The following is a 21,546-nucleotide window of genomic DNA, read 5'->3' on the forward strand; positions in this document are numbered from 1 at the left end:
TTGCTATTCTCTGGTATTCTGAGCACACCTGTACTTTGTTTCTTTCCTGCAATACATGAGTCTCCCATAACTCTCCATTGGCAGCTACCAGCTGTGTATTTCCTTGGAAGACTTAACATATACCAGGGAGAAAGGAGAGGAGGAAGCAGGGGAGAAGGGAGGGGAGCTATGCACAGCCATATTTTATCTGGAAAGGCTCCCTTATATGCAAACTCCCTAGTAATCTAGATATAGAAAGGGAAACCTGGCTTCCATTCAGAGTAGGAATCTCTCTGGTGGACACCTCTCTGAAATATCAAGGTAAAACAATAGGCATTAATCCTTTCCTAAGGACATTCAAGCATATGCTACGGACCCAGAAGTTCTGCTTTGAGCTGAAATAAATACAGCAGGCCTTTGTATATGGTCTGCCCTGATCCTTCAAAGAAAATCATGCCATGATTTATGCAACTGAATTTATTGATAAATATAGTTGGATCTGATAAATTAATTGGTACTGGTTGACGCAGTCCAGGACATTAATGATAATAGAGGGAAGACAGCATAAAATTTACCAGAAGAGCCTGGTCAGTTGTAGATCATCAAAATAGTCAGTCTGAAATCTTGAGATAAGAAAATTCTTTCCTGCCTGGAAAGGGACTTGAAGACATACCAGAAGTAAAGGAGAAAATGATCGGGTTATGGAGTAACAGTGAGATTATTGATGGGATACGGAATGCTGAGATAACTGCGTTAAGAACATAGAGATCAGAAACATTAGATCATAAAAATTGATCGATTTTAAGCACTGCTACTGTTTGACCACTGAACCACTATAACAATGCAGAAATGGTTCTCAATAAAGGATATCATGGATCAGACAAAACATAGTTACATAGCTACAAGGGTGTATGTGTGCTCAGTTAGATTTCTTGCTTTATCCAGAGTTTACTAGACAAAACCGTATATTTATACATGTATATGTAGCAAAGATAAATAAAAAATCAAATATATTGCTTTACAAGAACTTTTCTAGAGGGAAGGTAGGAGAACATTGGTCAGAAATAGTGACACTTACTGGCATTTGTTTACAATACATCCAGCTGCTTAACATTAGAATACATGTTGAATTTTAAGGTAAATTGCAGCTCAGATGGTGTAGCTGGAAGACAGACATTGTGTCCGTCACTGGGGTTTGTCTGTCCTTCTCACAAGGCTGCAGAACTGTTTACTGGTTATTTTCAGCTTTGTTGACATACACAGTCCGTTCCGTATTTGATACACAGAGAACTGCTCTTTCAAAGAAACAGTAGCTTTTGATAAATTCCAGCAGTCAGAGAAATAGCGGTAGCTCACTGATAGGTAGAAATGAGCTTTATTTTCCTCATTTTGTGAATTCTAAGAAACAGAGTGCTGGAGGTTATAATAGGTATTCACCTGGAAATAGAACCAGTGGGCATCAACTACTCTACTGAATTACCTATTGCTGGGATGATTGATAATGCAGTTGCAAATTTTAAAATAAAAAAAACTCTGAATGCTTTCTACATGTTCTGTTTAAATTAAACTGAACTCACTGAGGACAATTACTTAGGCACTTTCACTGAACTAAAATTAAGTAATACAAATAACATGTCAAGGTCATAACTGGAACTGACTCCATACATCAGTGAATCAATAATGACAGAGAACAGAATCACCCAGTTATCAGGTGATACTTGTGATATGGTCCTAGTGAAGCCTACCCAGATGATTGGACGAAGTCCTGGACCTTTACACACTGCCAGAAACCAGAACTTCCCCATGCCACCCTGATTTCCATGAATTTTTATGCTCAGTTCAGCTGAAGACCACGTAACACAGTATTAAAACCGAGCCCTCGATCACTGACACCCCAGAACTTGCAGACATTCCGTATTGTTCCCATACAGACAAAAATAGGTACAAACATCAGTTTCCCGTTCACTTTTTTAAGATACACACCAGATGCACAGAAGAGCACTCCATACTGCTTAAGCCCTCCCTATACACTAACACATGAAAGAGATAAAAGTAGCATGTGACATGGGAGTTATTTCTCAGTAAACTAGACTCTAAGTTCTCTCGATCAAGGACAGCTCCTCTGTTTCTTTTGTGATAACAAAGAAAACTTGCAGAGCTTTTGATTTCTTTTGAAAGAAGTGCCTGATATGTCAACCTAAGCATGTAAATACTGAAACCAAGAAACCGCAGTAAGCTACACTGAAGAGTGATGAAAAGAAAAGAGGGCAGGAGCCAGGGTGGCGGGAGGAAGTGGAAATAGATGGTGAAAATGAGCGAGAAGCAAACATTCATTGACGTGTTAAGATTTAGTGGCCTTTGTTTTACACCAGTGTGGGCAAAACTCACTTTTAAAGACTCTAATGAAAGTTGAAAGTTACCTTCAAAAAGTTATGCATATTTCAACAGAAATAAAAATCATTATGCATTCTCTCTAAAGAGGATACAATCTCAAACTGTCAAAATTCTAAACTCTTCTACATATATTACATACAAATGCCTTCTATAAAGAGACTTCTTTTCATTTTTCTTCTAAATTAGCTTAGTGGTCCATGGTATTACACTCTCCTGGTCTAGCCTGTGAATAATGTGACAGGTAATTTTTATCGTTCACGCCTGTACTTAAGTTTGACTGAAGATACGGAAAACAACTTTTATGGTCTAGGTGTAAAAGTAAATGTTCTGTAAGCCCTGCATACCTGAACTGGGAGAGCTATCATAAAATATTTCATGCTAAATATGTGCCCATCAATAAATAACAAAAACAAAAAAACAACACAGAGGTTTGGGGATTTTTACGTTTTTGTTTTCTGTTTTTGTTTGTTTTGCTTTATTTGTGCACTAACTCGTTTTCTCAAAATGATAATGCTACCATTCATGCAACCTGTCACATTATTGCAGAAGGGATTTAAATTCTGTGTTATCAAACAGAAATCATTAAGTAGTGGAATGTGCTGAGGAAGATGAATAATATGCAGATAACACAGAAAATCATCTAGCTCTAATTAAAAGAATTGGATGCCTCATGAAAACTGTAGACTACAATGCCACAGAAATGGGATAGTAGCAGTACATTTACATCATGAAAAAGAGCTCAAAATAGCTCCATCAAAATAGGAAAAAAGTTCCTTTGTCAGCTTACATTTGCAAGTGATCAGAAGGGCTTCAAAATGCTGAACAGCCTGCTGTCGTTTAATTTACAATGTTCAGGAAACAATCAGATCTCTAAAACGTCAGCAAATCCAGATTATATCTTCTCTTGTAGCCAAACATTAGGCAGCCATAGCAAGGTGATTTTTCTCAGGCCCTGTGATTTACTTACGTTGTAGTTCTTCAGCAACTAAGCTATAAACTGCTAGGATACAATCAAAATGAATTAACTCGCAACTGCTGGGTTGTTTTTCCCCTCTTTAGCAAAGAACTCCACTTTTATACTTCCAAATATAGACCTTTTAGAAATTTCTTTCTTCTGTCCCCTTTCACGAAGGAAAAAGGGTAAGTGTGGCTATCAGATTAAAATGTTGAATCTATCACAGCAAACTCTATTTTTAAGGTACTCCACCAAGAATAGGGAAAATGATACAGGGTGATACTCACATAAAAAGAACAACAAAGCAGAACAAAGAAATTGGAGAGCGAAATGAGAAGCAGAAGAAGGTTAAAAGAGAAGGTATGCATAAACAACTGAAATTCTGATGGCCTCTCTAATAGGTAAAATCATGGCTAGGGAGAGCAAAATCCACAAAATTTTCCACATGATACTGTTGATACTGATGTTATATATTAATATAAGTGCAGTGCAAAAATGAAATGAAAGATTTATGCCGATCAACTTTCTGGAGAAGGCTAGGGACACAGTGACATGCTACTGCAAAAGCTGTGCCATATCTTCTTTTGCAGGTATATTTTAAAGATATAAAATTAATGTTGATCTGTTTTAAGTAAATCTGCAGAAAGTTCTTTGAAACAGTGAGCTCACTCAGCAGTTACAACAGTATGGAAGGCTACGTATCCTCTCTCCATGTGTCTCCATCCCAAGTATGGGATGGCACAGGAGGATCTGTCTTCTCCTGTCCACATTTGATGATGCTACTAAAGCAGTATGATTAGAAAATACTTCATTTTGCCTCAGAGTTTCAGTGATTCTCTGGAATTTGCCTCTCTTCCTTCACAAATAACACATGTAAGAGAACAGTAGCCTTAAACAACTGATATTATAAGCAGGCGGAAGCAGCCTTTACCAAAATACACCCCAGTGCACATAGCCCTTCTTGGCATATGCAGCCTGAAATCACTATCTCTATAACTAACAGCTGTGTAAACAGCTTATATTTTAAATAATGTATTTTCCATAAGAGTGGATGCCTTTGGTGCAGTTAAAATAGCATTGGGCAAAAAGCCCTCAGATCCCCAAGAAATTTATGTTGCTCTGTCTTAGTAGTACAGCTAACCTATACTGCTGAATAAAGCTATATTTTCTATGTTAACTCACTGTTATGACATTTATATTCCAAAAAATTATTTGAAAAGTTCATGGATGAAATTCCAAAACTGTTTGAAAAGTTGAAACATTTGCACATTTAAACAAAATGTTTACTAGTTGAATACCCTGCTCTTTTAGAGTCCTTCCCATGTTTAGGCTTTAAAGCCTTTCATCGAGGTGGTAGCATTGCTCTGTTATGCAAATGTGTGAAAAATAGTAAGGTAAAGAAAAGCTAAACTGGCAAAAGAAGTTAAACTTTTCAAGTAAGAGTGCAGTGGCTTTATCACTTTGATTACGAAAAGCGTTTTACAGATTTCGATTAAATGTGCCTCATAGTACATAGTACTGTAGGCCTTATTTTTCAGAGAAATAGAGTTCTTGTTTAAAATAAATACAATTTTAAAGCAGCTTGTTTTGGTTCTCTAACATGAAATATTTTACAATTGAGTTTCAGAGGGGCTTTGAGCAACCTGATCTAGTGGGTGGTGTCTCTGCCCATAGCAGTGGGGTTGCAATTAGATGATCCTTAGGAGTCCCTTCCAACCTAAACCATTCTATGATTCTGTTATATGAGACAATGAGCCCATGTGTTGAGGGACAGGTAATAATCAATACAATTGATAACATAAACAACAAGGAATCCATATTTAATCACTCTGTGTAACTATTTTCAGATTGTTAATTTTTATTTGTAACTACCTCTGATTTGTTGATGTCCTCATAAGAAAACTGCATGGCAGGTACTCCAAGATGGTTGATGAAATAATCTGAATCTCCCTGCATCTGCACGGAACTCACATTAGATCTTGGACACTTAGCCTTTTCCACACAGTTGAAGCTCTGACTCTGAAAAACAAACACAAATAAAAATTCTATTTATTTGCAACCAGACTCATAACAACTCATACTAATATATGGATGCAGCACCCTTTTACTCAAAGTATTTTAAAAATAGCCTGGAACTTACACTGACGCAAGCAGGTTATCAGCTGAGTCGTACTTAGTAGTGAGAGTGAGTCTACAAATCTATCATTCTCTGCTGATATATACTGCAGTGTTTGGTATAGGACATAAACACAGAATGCAGAATATGCTGCAATATGTCTGAGACTTTCAAAGGACAACAAAAAGTCATGTCTAATTGAAATGGTAAGAGGAGGAAGAGAAGAAGGCTTTGGGAGGCATGTGAAATTTCCCATACTGGGCAGGAGATTAGAGGTGCCTTTTGAAAGTATGCTCTGAGAACTTTGATGGCTACTACACTTTTTTTTTTTTTTTTTCAGTTAATAGCACGTTCTGAAACAGCAGAAAGATGAATCAGATCATGATATTCAAGACATCCGTGTTCTATTAAATGCTAGTAATGTAAAGTATTTGCTGCAATTACAGACCAGGGGTTAAGAAAAAACAATGAAAAGACTAAAAATACATAAACACACATTTTCTAAGTAATTGCTTTAAAAAATTCTAGTCAGTGATATGTTTGTATTTCATTCACGGAACTATTTTAAGATGAAATCTTAGCAACAGAACTTCAATAAATATAGGGTGAAAACGGGAAAATAACCCCAAGTATGAGAGCAACATACTAATGTAGCTTTCAAATACATCACGTAATTAAACATTTAATAAACAGTAGGTACAAAAGCCTTCAAGATCTATTATAGGAAATAAGCTATCTAGGTTGATTTTCAAGAATGTTAGGTTGAAGGACTAAAGATTATTTGCATTTAGCTAACAGTTTATAGAGATCCTCAGACCTGCCTGCTAAATTACTACCTACCAGCTTACTATAAGAAAACGGCAAGATTAGTTCCCCTTTAATAGTAAAATATAGCACATTCTGTGTATTAAAGTTCCTGGATTTAACATGAAAACGTTCTAAAAGTTATGAAGAGGTAAACCCTCATAGTTTTACATATCTAAATTAGCATAATTACTTCACAGTTTCACTTCAGTGCTATGACAAAAGCATTATAATCCACTATGGTCTGCAGATTCTCATTCAAAGTACTTTAAACCATCTTCAAGAGATAACTTTCATTTCATAAGTATTTTTCAAAGGTGGCTATACCACTCTTGTTTTGTTAAATGTTTCTGCTCCCATCCTTCTTACACACACTCACAGTTGTGCAAAGGCCATCCAAAAAGACCAACATTACAGTCAAAGCAGAAACAAGAGATTCCTCCTGTATGTACAGCCCACCTCTAGTGAACAGTATTCCCTTTGAGAATATCCATGGAGCAACATGATTTACACAGCCAAAATCCTGTCTCTCCATGCCATTAAAAGAAAAAAAAATAATAAAGTTAAACATTTGTGTAGCATTAATCTTAGGTGTCATTTGTAATTCTTGTTTTTTAAAACATTGCAGTCAAAAGCGTAAGGTTTTTTTTGAGCAGGGGAGATTTTTTTAATATTTAAATTAATAGATTATTTAAAAGATTTTCAACTTGAACCCATCACCTTAATAACTTCTATTCCTGTGTTTTACTCAGCTCCCCCTTTAAACTGCTCTTGATTTTTCAAATGCATTGAGAAGTCATTTAACATCATTGTGGCTGTTCAAAGACATACAAACCCACTCACTATCCAAACAGTCCCAATAAAGTCAGTGACCTTGTATTTGAAATACTGAAGATACAACAGAAACAGAAGCCCAAAGTGCATACTCATTTCAAAAGCTGTTTCAAATAACCACATATTATCTTCTACATTATATCCAAGTCAAAGATACTGTACAGCACACATACATACATAAAGATATGTATATAATTTTACACATACATTTGAACAAAGGATTCGTTCTTATGATTGCTCCTTTCAGGAATGATCAGATGCTGAAGTATCAAAGTGTACTACTCTGCAGTGTAGATTAGAATATATGCTAATTTCCTCATACTGGTCAAGTTTCATAAATGATGAGTAGTCTGTTCTTTCTTTAATGTTTAAAAGTATACTGAATGATGTGAAATGCAGCTTTGGGTTAAATAGGAAAATATGAAATAATTAAAAAAAATATGGAGTTACCTACTGAAGGAAATCAAAAAGCTAAATGACCAATTTGAGCCCAATAAAACAGTTGGGCAAAAAGAATTCAACATGAGAGCAGAAAAGACTCAACGCCCTATAAGCAAGTGACATACATGAAAGGGCTCAATTTTCTAACGTACAGGTCAGACAGTTTGCACTGCTTTCAGATTTTATTATGTTTGCATAAGATAGCATTACATTTACATTAGGTAAATATTTTACCTTTACCTTCACTGGATCTTCTCCCCCTGCATCTTCAATCAGTTATGACCTACTACAGGAAGATAAGGTCATCCATTTATCATTTATTAAATTGCTAATGCATTTACCCTACTTGAATGCAAGCCATTCCTGTTTTCCAGTTTCGCTATACAAATTCACATTTTTCATAATAACACTAGAATTACTAGAAACAAAAAAAATATTTGTTATATTGTGGAAATCATCTCTGAAATGGTACGCTTGGAAGAAAAACTTTTGTTCCAACATTCTGGACATATTATAGAAATCAGATATCAGCAATATTTCTTTTGTCTTGTAAAGATCTTGGCTCAAATTCAGATTCTCTTAATATGATCAGCATGTCACATAAAGGAACTGGAAAAAAAAATTAGTCCCTCTTTCTTTCATAACTATCTTGCATATGATATTTTCAGACATTTTAATTATAATTTAACATGCATCTTGGCAGTATTCAATTTCAGATAAAACACAAATACAGCGTAAAATCACGTAACAGTTAAAGGGAAAGTTTCCACTCACTTCAATAGCTACTGGGGCAGTCATAAGTGGAGCTTGTCTCTGTGAGAGAAATTAGAAACTTTAGCAGACTGCTTATAGACACGAATCTATATGAGCAATAATGGGATTCACGTGTCTGAGAAGTTATAAAATGTCACTGAAGAGCAGAAAAGGTTTCACACAATGAATAACATTTCACAATTAATGGAATATTATTATATTGTTTCTCTTTATTTATTGTTTCTAAGAGGGGGAAATTACAGTAGAATCAGTTATTTCTAAATATACACCAACCCTCATGTCTGCTAGAATACAGAAAAGAGAGACACTTTCCTTTTCAGAAACCCAAGCCTGATTTTTAGCCAGCATTTTGCCCATCAGAAAACACTTTACTACGTTCCATTTCAACTATTCAGAAGTAATCTGTTACTTTTTTTCCTCGGTACAGCAACAATGAAATCATTTTAATGTATGAAATTTTATATACGAAATGTTTAAAGCTTTGGTTAAAAATACAGTGAGATACAGCACTTTTTCATTTTTAAATCACCACCCTTCACGGTATAGGATTTATATTTTTATAACAATAATGTTCAAATCAATAGTGCTGGTATCTTAAGAGTTTAACTGCTTTGTTCAACTTTCGCTGTTCTGATAATAATTTATATTGTTCAGCTAGTTCAACAATATTTAACACTACACTAATATGGAAGTATGCTTTACATGCAAGATACTGCTCTCTTCAATTTATTTTTATTGTTACGTAGATTCTAAAACATCAGCAGTCTCCAAGTCTTTTACAATGACTGTAAAGTTCATGCAGTGTGTTTTGCATTCTTCAAACAAATGAAATGTTTCCCCATATAATTAACTTTAAGATAAAGAATAATAATGTCCTATAATTAATAAAACTTTTCCATCAGTGAAATGTGGTTGAACGAAGAGGCAAGCTATTAACTGAGTTCATGCAAGAACAACAAACAGCCCACGATACAGCATGCCATTTATCCTACAAGTAACAACAAACCAAAGCAAGGAAGAGCTGTCGTGATCTGAGGGACTGTTGGCTTTTGGAGGTGGGGGAGATGGATCCTTCCTCGTTTTAAGTTCTGTTCTTCCATTCTGTTCTTCCATTCTCCCTTTCATATAGTATAAGAAAAGAAATTGAGGAGTACAACGCAAAAATTAGATACTCTTAGCATGCAGAAGAATGATGGGAGGCATGGGAATAAGAGGAGATGGGATGGGAGTAATTAGGTGGTGGGACTATTTAACAAATGCATCTAAAATAAACTACCAGCAACATGCTCTGTAACAACCAACTCCCTGTTGTAAAGCAGGCAAACTACAATATCGGGTTAGTCTTTGAGTAAAACACACAATAGCACTATTCAGATCACTCACAGTTGCTCAGGCTGGTCGCCAGTGTGTCAGTCAATCCTCACTTAGGTCGGAAGGAAAGCAAGCCATGTGATTAGACAGTAATCGATGAGTGGTACATGTCATGCAAGGGTGCGCGTGTTAATTGTAATTGAATAATTTTATTTCTCTGGAGTTCATTTTGTTTTTCAGTATCATGTTACAAGCTCCTATTACAAATCCGAGAAAATGAAGAGTACCATATGGCCCATAAAATACATGTAATCTGTATTAATGTTATAAAATAGACCTGAAACATCTGAAGTATAATAAAGTGGTACTTCACTGCAGACTTTATTCTACCACTGATTAGAGCTAAGCATTCATAAGTGCCTTTTGCTGCAACGTTAAGATGCTGGTATAAGGAAAAGCCTATATTAAACATAAAAAATTACTGGATATTCCCACAGTTCACCTTCCTTCCACCTGGAGACATACACCAGTCAAGTTCTGGTCACCTACTTTCCTTTAAGTGACTCCAGATGAAGTTAAAACCATAGCTGCTTTTGAAGATTGATTAAAATGTCAAAGTAGTTTTCAACGGGACAAATAAAGAATAGCTAATTATTCTTATAAGGTGTCAGTGATCCCATCTTCATTCAGCAAGGAAGCTTTTCTTTCATGAATAATTGATCTCTATTTCTTGAGCTGAATGGCTGCCTGTGCTAGTAAATGGTGCAAGGTAAGTCCATTTAAGAAGCAGAAGCATGATAAGAACAGTTAGATGAAGTAAAATTACCTTAAAAAATAGCTACAGAATCTATTAAGTTAATCACAGACCACGGAAAAATGCAGAAAAAAACCCACACAGATGTACTGTGTTAGACCACAGAAGTGCTACTGCCTTTCCCTCTCCCAGTACACTTCTCAAAACCGGATTAGTATTGAAACCCATTGATGTAATTTTATTAAGGCGAACCCCTCTGCAAACAGAGCTTAAAAACAATGGTTTTAATTGTTCTGCGCATGGCTAACCTAAGAAAGAAAGAGTTCAGAAATCAAAATTAGAACCAAACAATTCTTTTAGTGTCCATCGCACACAAAGTGTATTCTGTGGGGGAAGATAAAACTAAGGGACGTAGTTCTGTGTCCTCATCTGGGATGGGACAGTTGTTACCAAAAAGGTACTATGGAACTTATGGAGGAAGCCCATGGGGATAACGAGAAAAGGGATCCTCCTTGTTACAAGGCATCAGATTAGCATCTTAGTTACTGTAAACATGTTATGCTCAATCATCATCAACAGACTGGAAAGGCCAGAGAAGTTGCATAGCAAAAGATTCACAAGTATACATCTCTCATCCATAAAAGCCTGCTACACTCTGACAAACGAATCACTGGAGGAGGAAGGTTTGACAGCTCATAAAAATATTATTAGCGGTTCACTTGCCCTGACTGTGAAATCTAATGAAAAAATCATGGAGTTTCTAGGAATTGTATTAATTCCATGGCAAACATACTCTGTTTTCTCCCGTTTGATTATCTGTTTTGGCTATAAACGTCCTGCTTTGCTCTCTCTCTTTGATTATTGATCTTATATATTCTGCCTTGTCAAATTGTCATAATTCAAGCATGTACATAAGCATAATTCAAAATTATATCCATTTATTGTTTCTCTACATGAGAAGAAGAAAACCTAAATGTGCTGATGATAATTAATATGCTATATACAGAGAAGAGTTGTGATTTAAATAACCTAAATATTCCATATCACTACTGTGATATATAAGCCTATCTGCATACTGTAATCATCTGATTACCTACATCATTTTAGGAACATAATAAAATATTTAAAAAGGGATAATTATCTAGTACAGAGAGTAATATTGTGAAAGCAGTTATTTCAACGCTTGTGCATGTCTTTTACATCTCTTTTGCCAATGATGGCAAGGTTCAAAATGCACTTACAATCCAGTTTCACAACGATCTTTGATTTCTTGATGCTATATGAGACACAAATACAACCAGCTTCATCTGATGATATTCACTCTACTTGATAGCGTATTTAGTCAATATTTATATAACAAAGCCAAGTACGAACAACGAAAAACCAAACACTCTTTAGACCTAGTCTATAAGTGTTCAGAATAAGGTATGATTAAAACATCAAGAAATCTTCTGAGATAGCGATTAAAGACTGCTGCTTTTAATTGATTTTGAGTGTAGAATAACATAATTAATAAAAAGAAATAAAATATTAGGTCCTTCGTTTCTCAGCAATTATCTCCTTCCAGCTTATGAATATGAGGTTTTACTGAAAATATCTACAATCTGAACACGATTAATTAACTTGTAATGGCAACATGAAAACTCCTACCAAAACCTTTAAGTCCTTTAGAACTGCAAAATCAGTCACAGAAAAGGTGCATCTACCTCTAGGAAAAATCCATAGATTTATTCCTCACTACTGTCACAGTAAAATGAGAGACATTCCTTGTACAAACACACACACTCACATTGCATTCAGAAGACTGTCCTGTCACCAGCGAAAACAAAACAAAACAAAGAAAAAAAACATCCCACAAGAACAAACAGTATTTATTCAAAGATATTGGGGACAAAGAATATCTCTAGAGAATTTAACATCATCTGCTATTCTTCTGAGTCCCATCACAGTGCAGGTGATTCTCAAACAGGTCACTAGAGCTGCCAGAGGATCACCATTAGCCCATTAGAAATTCTGCCACGACACACTCTGAGTTTTCTTACGAAAGCACTGCATCTTCAAATTCCAAGAGAACTCTGGTTTTTTTCCTGTGTTGGAAGAGCTTATTAAATCTTCACAAGCATAAAGTGCTTCTCAGATAAACCACACAGCTTTAAAAGAATTGTTCTTTGAAAAAGCATGCAGGTATCCTGTGTGACAGAAAAGACCTTTTTGATCCAGGGGAGAGCGAACAAAACTGAAAATAGTGACAACTACAATGCTTATGAAAGTGCAGATCAAATTAGGATCAGCCAAGACTCAGTTCTGATACTGTATTCACATTTCCATTGAGCCAAGGAAAATTCAGTTTAACTATGCAACACGAAGTAAAAAAAAAAAAAAAAAAAAATTTAGAATGATTTTGGCCTTCTGATGGCAGTTTCCAAAAGAAAAAAATGGGAACCTATAATACCAGCAATTATAAAAGAGAGCATAGAGAAGTATATATGTTTGGCATGAAACATCTAAATACAATATTATATATTGTACTACTTTAAATAAAAATAATTGTAATTCGTAATTTACAGCTACAAAACATCAGACAAGCATAAGTCTATTGCTTGTTCAGGACTTTCTCTCTGGTGATCCAAGGGAATGGCTTGAAGCTGCAAGAGAGGAGGGTTGGGCTGGGTGTTAGGAAAAGGTTCTGCACCCAGAGGTGGTCGGGCACTGGAACAAGCCCCCCAGGGCAGTGGTCACAGCACCGAGAATGCCGGAGCTCAAGAAGGGTTTGGACAACGCTCTCAGACCTAGGGTCTGATTTTTTGGGCAATCCTTTCGGGACCCAGGAGTTGGACTCGATTTTCCTTGTGGGTCCCTTCCAGCTCAGATATTCTATGATTTCTTTTCTGTTAAGCTGCACTTGCATGTTTTGATATCATTGTCTTTTTTTGTTGTTTGTAATATGGCCATCAGTGCAAGGTCATTATAATAAATGGGACCTCACAGGAACAAACAACATTTTAGATGCCAAGTATACATCAAACTGGTAGTAAATACAAAAGCATGGTACTAAAAAATTATATACTCTAAATTCATTTTCCTTCACTGGACTTTTCCTTCATTTAACTTTATCTGCTGACAGTCTCTCTCTGATTCTTGGTGCTTTTTATATGATACTGAATTATATTTATCCTTCCTATACCTGAATTGAATTCATATGCCTTATTAATTCAGATACACTTGTTGCCAACAGCACAGACTGTTAGGAATTTAAATGGCTTTTGTAAGGGAGATAAAAATCAAATAGGTATGTTCCCATTTGATAAGAGAATTTCAGAGCAATCAAATATTTAAAGCTAAAATTACATAGGATAAATTATATAAGAGGCAAGACTGCACTCAGAATACCATCAACAGTTCCAAGTATCTCAGTATCTGAAAAAATATAGAGAATTACAAGGTTTAACAAATGTAATTAGGAAATTATAGAATATAGCTACGATAGCTGTGTTCCTCCAAAGCATCATCTTACTCCAGACACCTATATGCACCAACTAGAATAGTCCTCCCGTATTTCTCTATTGGCACAGACACAACCAAGTTCTCCAGCACATGAACTAATTTCAAAGACATTTTCCATAGGCTCAGCCTCAATATTCAGAGTAATATTTCTATGGTAAAATTCAGAAAACTGCTTAAGATCGTATTATTAAAATTATCAAATTACATAAAAAGTAGTACTTTCCTGCACTTAGTTGCAGTCCAGACACCACAGTTGTTTGTAACTCTTCCAGCTTTCCCAAAACTATTAGCATTCACATGTCACACTTCTTCTTTCTAATCTAGGCAGTACTCTCTGCATTGCTACCAAAAATGTTTGCCGGCACAACTCTTCCCAAAACACTTGTCAAAGAGCAAATTGGTTCACCAAAGGCATCCTTCTGAGCCTTATCATTAACCTAATCCAGAAAGACAGATCTGCAGTGAAAGTCAATCTACTACACTTTCACCTATGCTAACACACTGAGTTATGCTAATCAAGATCCACATGCCTATCCCTTCTTTTTTATATTTCTTACTTGATTATCATGGCTTCACTGAAGTGTTTTTTTTTTTTAGCTATATTTTTAAGGATAAAATGTTTCATAGACCACCATGCCTCAACCCATTTATATTTACCTTTAGCTGATCACATAATTATACGATCTCATAAAATTTATGTAATTCAGCTGTCACACATGTGAACATATTATATCCCACACATTTCCTTCCCTGCCCAACACACCTTCTTTACCCCCAATATTACATAACTCTTATTTGGAACCTAAGAATCCTTCTGAATCATATCCCAATATCTCTAATGATACAAAAAGAGGCAGGACAAAGCCATAACTACACATTAGCAAAGTAAGACAGGACACAAAGAATTAAAAATGGTAGTACAAGTGGAACAGTCAGTTTTCTAACATGGAGGAGAAATCTGAGGTCAAAAATTCTGTTTTCCTCTTTGTAATCGAAGACCAGAGCAAGATCAATTATAACACACATAAATGAATAAACTCTTTAGGAACAGAACACAGAAAATCACACATAATACCTCCAAGGAACTCTATTGCCACATTGTTATACTATTGCAAATTTCCCCTAATGGCACAACGCTGGAATAAAGCCGAAGTAGTTTACTGCTGGCAAAGCTCTACCTTGCCCTGAAACCTCTGGTCTGACATTTAAACTTCTTGATAGCAACTATGCATGAACAAATCACTTTCTTTCAAGTGACACGCAAAAAAATATTTTTCATTCTTTGAAACAGAAAGTCACTTCCATTAGTCCATACAAAGCATGAAGGTCAATAAGTTACCATCGTATTCTATACGAAAAAACATCCTCTAGACTTCAGCAGGAATTGAGCAAATGGAATAGCAACACTACTTGCACTTAAGATATCAAGTATCTGTATCAATTGTACTTTTCAGAAAGATCATCATGAAGCAGTTTTACCAAAGTGTGTCAGACAGCACTACAAATATTGTTCTCCAGGCTCCACTGCAAGATAAATTAAATGATCCAAGAGATGTTATATAATTTTATTTTCTACAGCAGTGGTGCAAAAAAATTTGGGACAAATGGACCACTGTAAACTGTCATCGGTTGTGATGCTTCGATGCCTTTCTGACTGGATTCTTCCAGCTCTTATCTGCTTACACTTTGGGTAAGTATCCTTGGTATTACTGCCTCTGTGCTAAGCAAAATAATAATAGTAAAAAAAAAAAAAAAAAGCAGAAAAGCAGAAGAAAAAGGCTAGGACAGGGAAAGCTGTATTGCCACTACAGCCAAACGGCTTTTTCATTGTGGCTAAATGTTTAAAAAGTTCCAAGGATATATGACTACTCTTTCATAAGCAAACAAATCCCAGAAAGGCTGATAATGTGCTTTATTTAGTACAGATCTGTAAGACTGAAAACTGATAGTGTCTAACGACCACACAACATAATCTAAGAAAAGCACAGATTAAATTATGTTTCAGGTTTTAATTCTCCAGTTACCTTCAGAAGTTACTTTTGCAGAAATGAAACCAAACTTTCCGAAACAATGAGTGCACAGTATAGGAGGGAAATGTTTACATTGCACACATTGCGAAAATAAATTGACATCAAGTAAAATGCAATTTACAGCTTTTCACTCTTATCGGGACAGGAAGACAAAGAAAGCCACATATACACATTTTTGAGAATACTAAACATTACAGCATCTACATGAATGTTCAGAAGTGCAGATTCTAGTCAGTAGAGTGGAAAAAGATTTACTTCACAACCCAATATTTATTAATGGACTAAAGCTATTGAATCACATAAGCATGAGTTTATTTTTTCCTCATTATTAAATCTTTTCTCTGCATTACATATTACACGATTTGCAACTCTGACCTCACCGTTGTAATTGTGTATGCAAATAACTTTACAGATTTGTACAATTTCCCTAAGCTCAGAAGTATTATTCATAGACACAAAATCATGCATGTATATATATATATATACACACACACATATATGCACAAACATTTTCAAAGTATAAATAATAGACTGGAAGTTTCAGGACATTATTTTCATTTTACTGGTTGTTGGTATGGTTGGTACCTAATATTAATCAATCTTACTATGTAAGAACATAGCAGTATTTATTAATATTGTTTCTGAAGTAATTTAAGATTTGTGGGTCTGAAGCCAAACACAATTATATAGAGGAAAAAAGCCAGTCTTCATCTAAAGATACTAAGAGACTAAATAATCCATCATTTCCAAAGTACTGTTTCAATGTTAAAATAGTGCTTTATAGTTCACATTCAAATCTATATGGATTTATTTTCCAGTTTCTGATGCTTATACTATCCTTTATTAATCGATCTACAGTTATACATGTCATTTTACTACTTCTTTGTCATGCAGATTCAGCTTTAGCACACTTTTAGCTTCTGGAACATCCTTAGCCTCCATATTTCAGTTCATATAGCTCATTCACTTCACTACTATTCACTTCTGGTACTCTGGGCTCTGTTGTTTTATGGGATCTGGAGACCCTGCAGAAAAATTACTTCAGCTTTCCCCTTCTTCAGTTCCCCTAAAGGATGCCATAAGCTCTTTAATAACTTCCAATTATAGATGTTGTGCAAACTTAAAAAATCAATGACTTTTTTTTTTTTAAAACCTATATTGTTTCCTCTAATTTTTATTATTTCCTATTAGTTAATATGAAAAATGCTGCTACAAAATTTAGTACAATCTAACCCAAAACTCAGCTTGAGGTTGATTTTTTAATTTTTTTTAGAATTATATTAACCTGAGACTACCATTTTAAGAGACAAGTAACCAAAGCACCAAATTCTTAACACAGTTTGCACTATTATTTAGTATTATTAGTGTTAGTATTGTTTAGATCAAGAGTTTCTAGGACCTCCTTCCTCTTGCATGCCTACAGCTGAACTACAGCTTAAAAATAAACAAAGAAAATCAGCTGTTAATTTCCAGTATTTCCTAGTTCAATGCACGAACAGATTTCCATCTGGTATTAATCATAGTTCACTACAACATAACTCGTAAGGAGGTCCTATCCACAAAGTACATTTAAAAGCACATTTTGGAGCTAAATCTCTCACACACAAAGAAATAACTGACTCTACTGGTTTGAAGGAGATTTCTACTTGCAAAAAATGCATGAAGTACCAGCTCAGAAATTAAGTATGTATGTCCTACTTAAAATTACACACCATATTAATACCCACAGAACAAATGCTATGCACTTGTCAGTCTGAAGACTACATAAAAAATAAGCAGTGTATATATAAGTTCTCTACAGTAAATGACCAGTACTTAAAGCAGACTGAATAGCCAACATACTTGACTATTTGCCCCAATTGCAAAATGTTTATGAATAAACTTATCTGTTATTGAAAAATACTTTCCCAAAAACTCTGTGGATATTTAAATTCAATACTCTGTCTAAAGATAGTACATAATCAAAAGCCAGTCTGTCCTAGTTGGCTATATAGGCCAAAACTGGTCAGAGCTTAACATCCAGAATCTATCTGAACCCAGTAATGTTATCAAACACCCGGATTGCAAAGGCAAAAAAAGTCCCTGAGTCTTCCACTGACTATTGATGTGTCAGTACCTCTGAGAAGCAGTCTGCTTTTACTGTGGTTCAGAGATGTGAAATGAATTGTGCAGCAGCAAAAAGCAGGTTAGGAGCAGAGCTGGGAGTTGAAAATAACCTCTTGATTGACTCCGAGTATACTCTGTTCTGTCCACAGGGTCACACAAGCTCAGAACTCTGAAGTTCAGAGCTTTTCATATGCCATCAGTGTAGAAGCCCCAGGTTTCGTGGTTTTCATGGATTTCTCAAACACAGGGCTGCTCTGGCAACTGTCTTCTTTATGAAGACCAATCAGAAAGTATCTCCAACCAAAGTCAATGAAGTTTAACACCATTCTTTACCTGTTTCTTTGAAAATCCCCTTCACATTTGAAGTGCCATATAATTAGACCCAGATCTTGTACTCATTTGAAACTATTACATCATTGATACTAAAAGTATGCAAGCTATCAATTTGTTTTAAAATTAAATACTCTGATGGAGGAGACCCAAGACAGCCTTAAAATATTAATGCACGATGCAAAAGCAGTGATCCAGAGGGAGCTCTGACTAATTAACAAGCTCTAGTCCCAGACCTTGAATGATAATACTGATGAAAACTCTGATGAGGATTTCATCAAATTCTAAAAGATCCTTGTTGGGCTTGGGCTCTGCGGGAAACACAGGGGGAAGGAACAACACACATCAAGGGAAAACTCATACAGATCTGAGTTCATACAGTTAGAAATGTTGATACAGGCAAACTTTTTAAGGGCCAAAGGAAATCATCATGCTAATATAATTGATATAGCTGGCTCTGCAATTTAAAAGGGGAATATCCTAGGCAGAATTTTTTCAGCAAGGAATTAATGGGTCTGTTGCTGCAAGAAAGCATGGCTGCTGAAAGAGTCACACAGTGGAATTCTTCCAGAACAACATGAGAACACGTGACGTGATGATTTACTCTACCACAGCAGGTTTTCAGAATTTCTAGAAGAATCTTAGGGCCTGAGTTTCCGCTGTCTGACTAAATTAAAGATGTAGAGACTCCTTGTATATTTCTGCATTTTCCTTCATACTCCTTCAGCAAAATTAGAATCATTGGAGGGTATTTCACTCAACAACAATGGGATTTAATTCAGTTACCTAAGCAGCTATTCACCAAATACTATACTTACTGAAGTAATATATAAATATGTACATATATATACATACATATATATATGTATTTGAAAAAGAAGGCTCTATGTCAGAGAGTATTTGGGGGAAAATATGCAACTCCATTTGGAAATCCAGAATTCTGTACCAACACAAAAACCTAATGCCTCTCTCACATATTATCCCACTTTTACATCAGCGTAGCTGCACTAGTCCTCATAAAATTTCTCTTAGTGTGCAGAAAATCAGAATATGGACCAAAATATTTACGCTGAAGCTCAAGGCAGTGTGAGTCCTTTGCAGAGCATAAACACATTGTCCCAATTAAAGGTCATGTATGAGCTTTATTCCTTTCAAATACTGTCACAGATCTCTTTTTAAAAGGTCATAGCTAGGCTTTAAGTCAAGTTATAAGAATAATTTGCCTTAAGCTACAGCACTACTTACTATAAGCACCAGGGCCTAAGGCAATATCTGCATGGAGTAGGGCTGCATAGTAGGTGTGCTTCTCTGATATGGAAGTACAGGATGCTAGAAAGAAGAAATTATCATAGACATTATTATTTATATACCACTTTCTTTTAAAAGTGGGATTAAATACTAGAGCATCACACTCATGCATCAGCAGGCCTTCTTTGGGAACTCCAGAATAAGCGGATGAGTAGAGATGCTCAGGATTATGCCAGTATAGAAGCAAGACCTCGGTTCAAGTTGAGTTTATTAAAATGCTTCGGTTCCAGATTCACTTGCTAGTCAGCTGCTTCAGTTACAGAGATATTTTCCAAATACCCTAACTATGCTGTGAAGAGGCATTAAATCAAGATACTGTTTCTAAGATCAATACAAGACTAAAACAAATAAAAGTGAAATATCTTTTTTCTTCTTCTTCTGGCTTATGATTCTCACTTCCTCTCTACATACATTTTTCTGCCATTTTCACTCGCTGTAAGACACTAAGTTGAAGACCAGTGGCAACTAGCAACTGCTCAAGTGGCAACATTCGGAAAAAAAAAAAGTTGATGAAATACTAAAATTCACACTGACTTTGAGGAAGATTTATCAATTCTTTGAAGCAGATATTCAGTGTATAAAGTGTATAATTCTCTTGCTTAAATCAAAAACTTTAGGGATTTATGTACCCACTTTCCTTTTTTTTTTTTTTAATATCTGAAAGAATTTGATCAGTTGGGAGTTTTCCTGAGGCTATCTTATTCATCTTCTACCCATCACAACTAATCATAACAGCAGCAATAATAATAATAATAATAATAAAATAGTAAGTGGATTGGATAGTAATTTATAAGAAGCACTATTATCTGATCTTGAGCCTGACTGAGATACTAATGGCTCTCTTCTTCTCTGACCTTGAGAGTAATATGAAGTGGCAAGTAAAAAGTTGGGAATGAAAGAAATCCTTAATCATTACAGATCTGTCTAGTATTCACTGCAGTCAACTGGTGTTGACTGACAATAATAGTTATTAGATAAGGACAGAATATCTTTAGATTATCTAAAAAACTGGATGAGCCACAAAAAATGACCCACTGACTGTTGTGTTCGAAATGCCCATTAAATTTGAGCCCAGCTCAAATAAAAAAAACAAACAAAACAAAAAACAAAACACTGCCATCACCACCAACAAAAAAACCTACTGCATTGAGGAGCTCATCTAGCTAATGTATTGATTTGATACATCCATGATAGTTCATGGAAGTGTGTCAGCTAAGCAAAGGTGAAGTTGCTCAGTCCTCCACATAAGATGAACATAAGGCCTAAGAGAATTATATATTTTTTTAAGAGACTCTTAAGAAGGGAAATTGGTTACAGAAGGAAAAGAGGAAATATCTTTAGGCTTGTTCTACTTATTTAATGAGAAATTTACTGAGATACAAACCACATGCTGAGAAGGCCTATGATACTCACTAATCAACAAATTGAATTGAAAAATACAATCCAAACATTAATTACACACATTAGATACCTATTTCATTCATATATATTACTCTAAAACGTAGCAGAATAATGAAAACTACACTTAAACTGAAAATTCAGATATTGTTACTTAACCAAACCAAGCGATCATTGTTATTTTCTACTATATATAGATTTATCTGCAGAGATTTTCAATAACCTAATAAAATGGTGTTATGAGGCATACTGAACTGTATGGAAGTTACCTCCAAAATCTGTTTCATCTGACCCCATGTCTGCATCGGAATCTTCTACTTCAAATACTCGTCCAAGCACCATCCATCAGGAGAATCTGAACACCTTTAGATACTCAGCTAACAACAGTGCATCCCTTCACAATGGAAGGCAGGAAAGAAACAGAAAATTTCATAAAACTTGTGTTTGGCTCCTCTTTGAAAATCTGTGTGCTCTAAATGACATATAGAAAATAGGAAATGAGAACTAC

General features: G+C 35.3%; 1 protein-coding gene across 17 annotated transcripts in view; it reads right to left on the minus strand.

Moving 5' to 3' along the window:
- NAALADL2 (N-acetylated alpha-linked acidic dipeptidase like 2) overlaps positions 1–21,546 on the minus strand; it is a 441,985-nt gene that overhangs the window by 81,369 nt on the left and 339,070 nt on the right. For all 17 annotated transcript variants that reach the window (XR_014588273.1, XR_014588274.1, XM_083849054.1 and 14 more), the window contains one exon: positions 5,201–5,347. Coding sequence is in view for 15 of the 17 variants with exons in the window: in XM_083849054.1 (XP_083705180.1) it covers positions 5,201–5,347 (147 nt within the window). In the remaining 2 variants the exon portion in view is untranslated. The remainder of the gene's footprint in view (positions 1–5,200; positions 5,348–21,546) is intronic.

This window comes from Anser anser, assembly GCF_964211835.1.
Source record: "Anser anser genome assembly, chromosome: 9".
NCBI classification, from domain to species: domain Eukaryota; kingdom Metazoa; phylum Chordata; class Aves; order Anseriformes; family Anatidae; genus Anser; species Anser anser.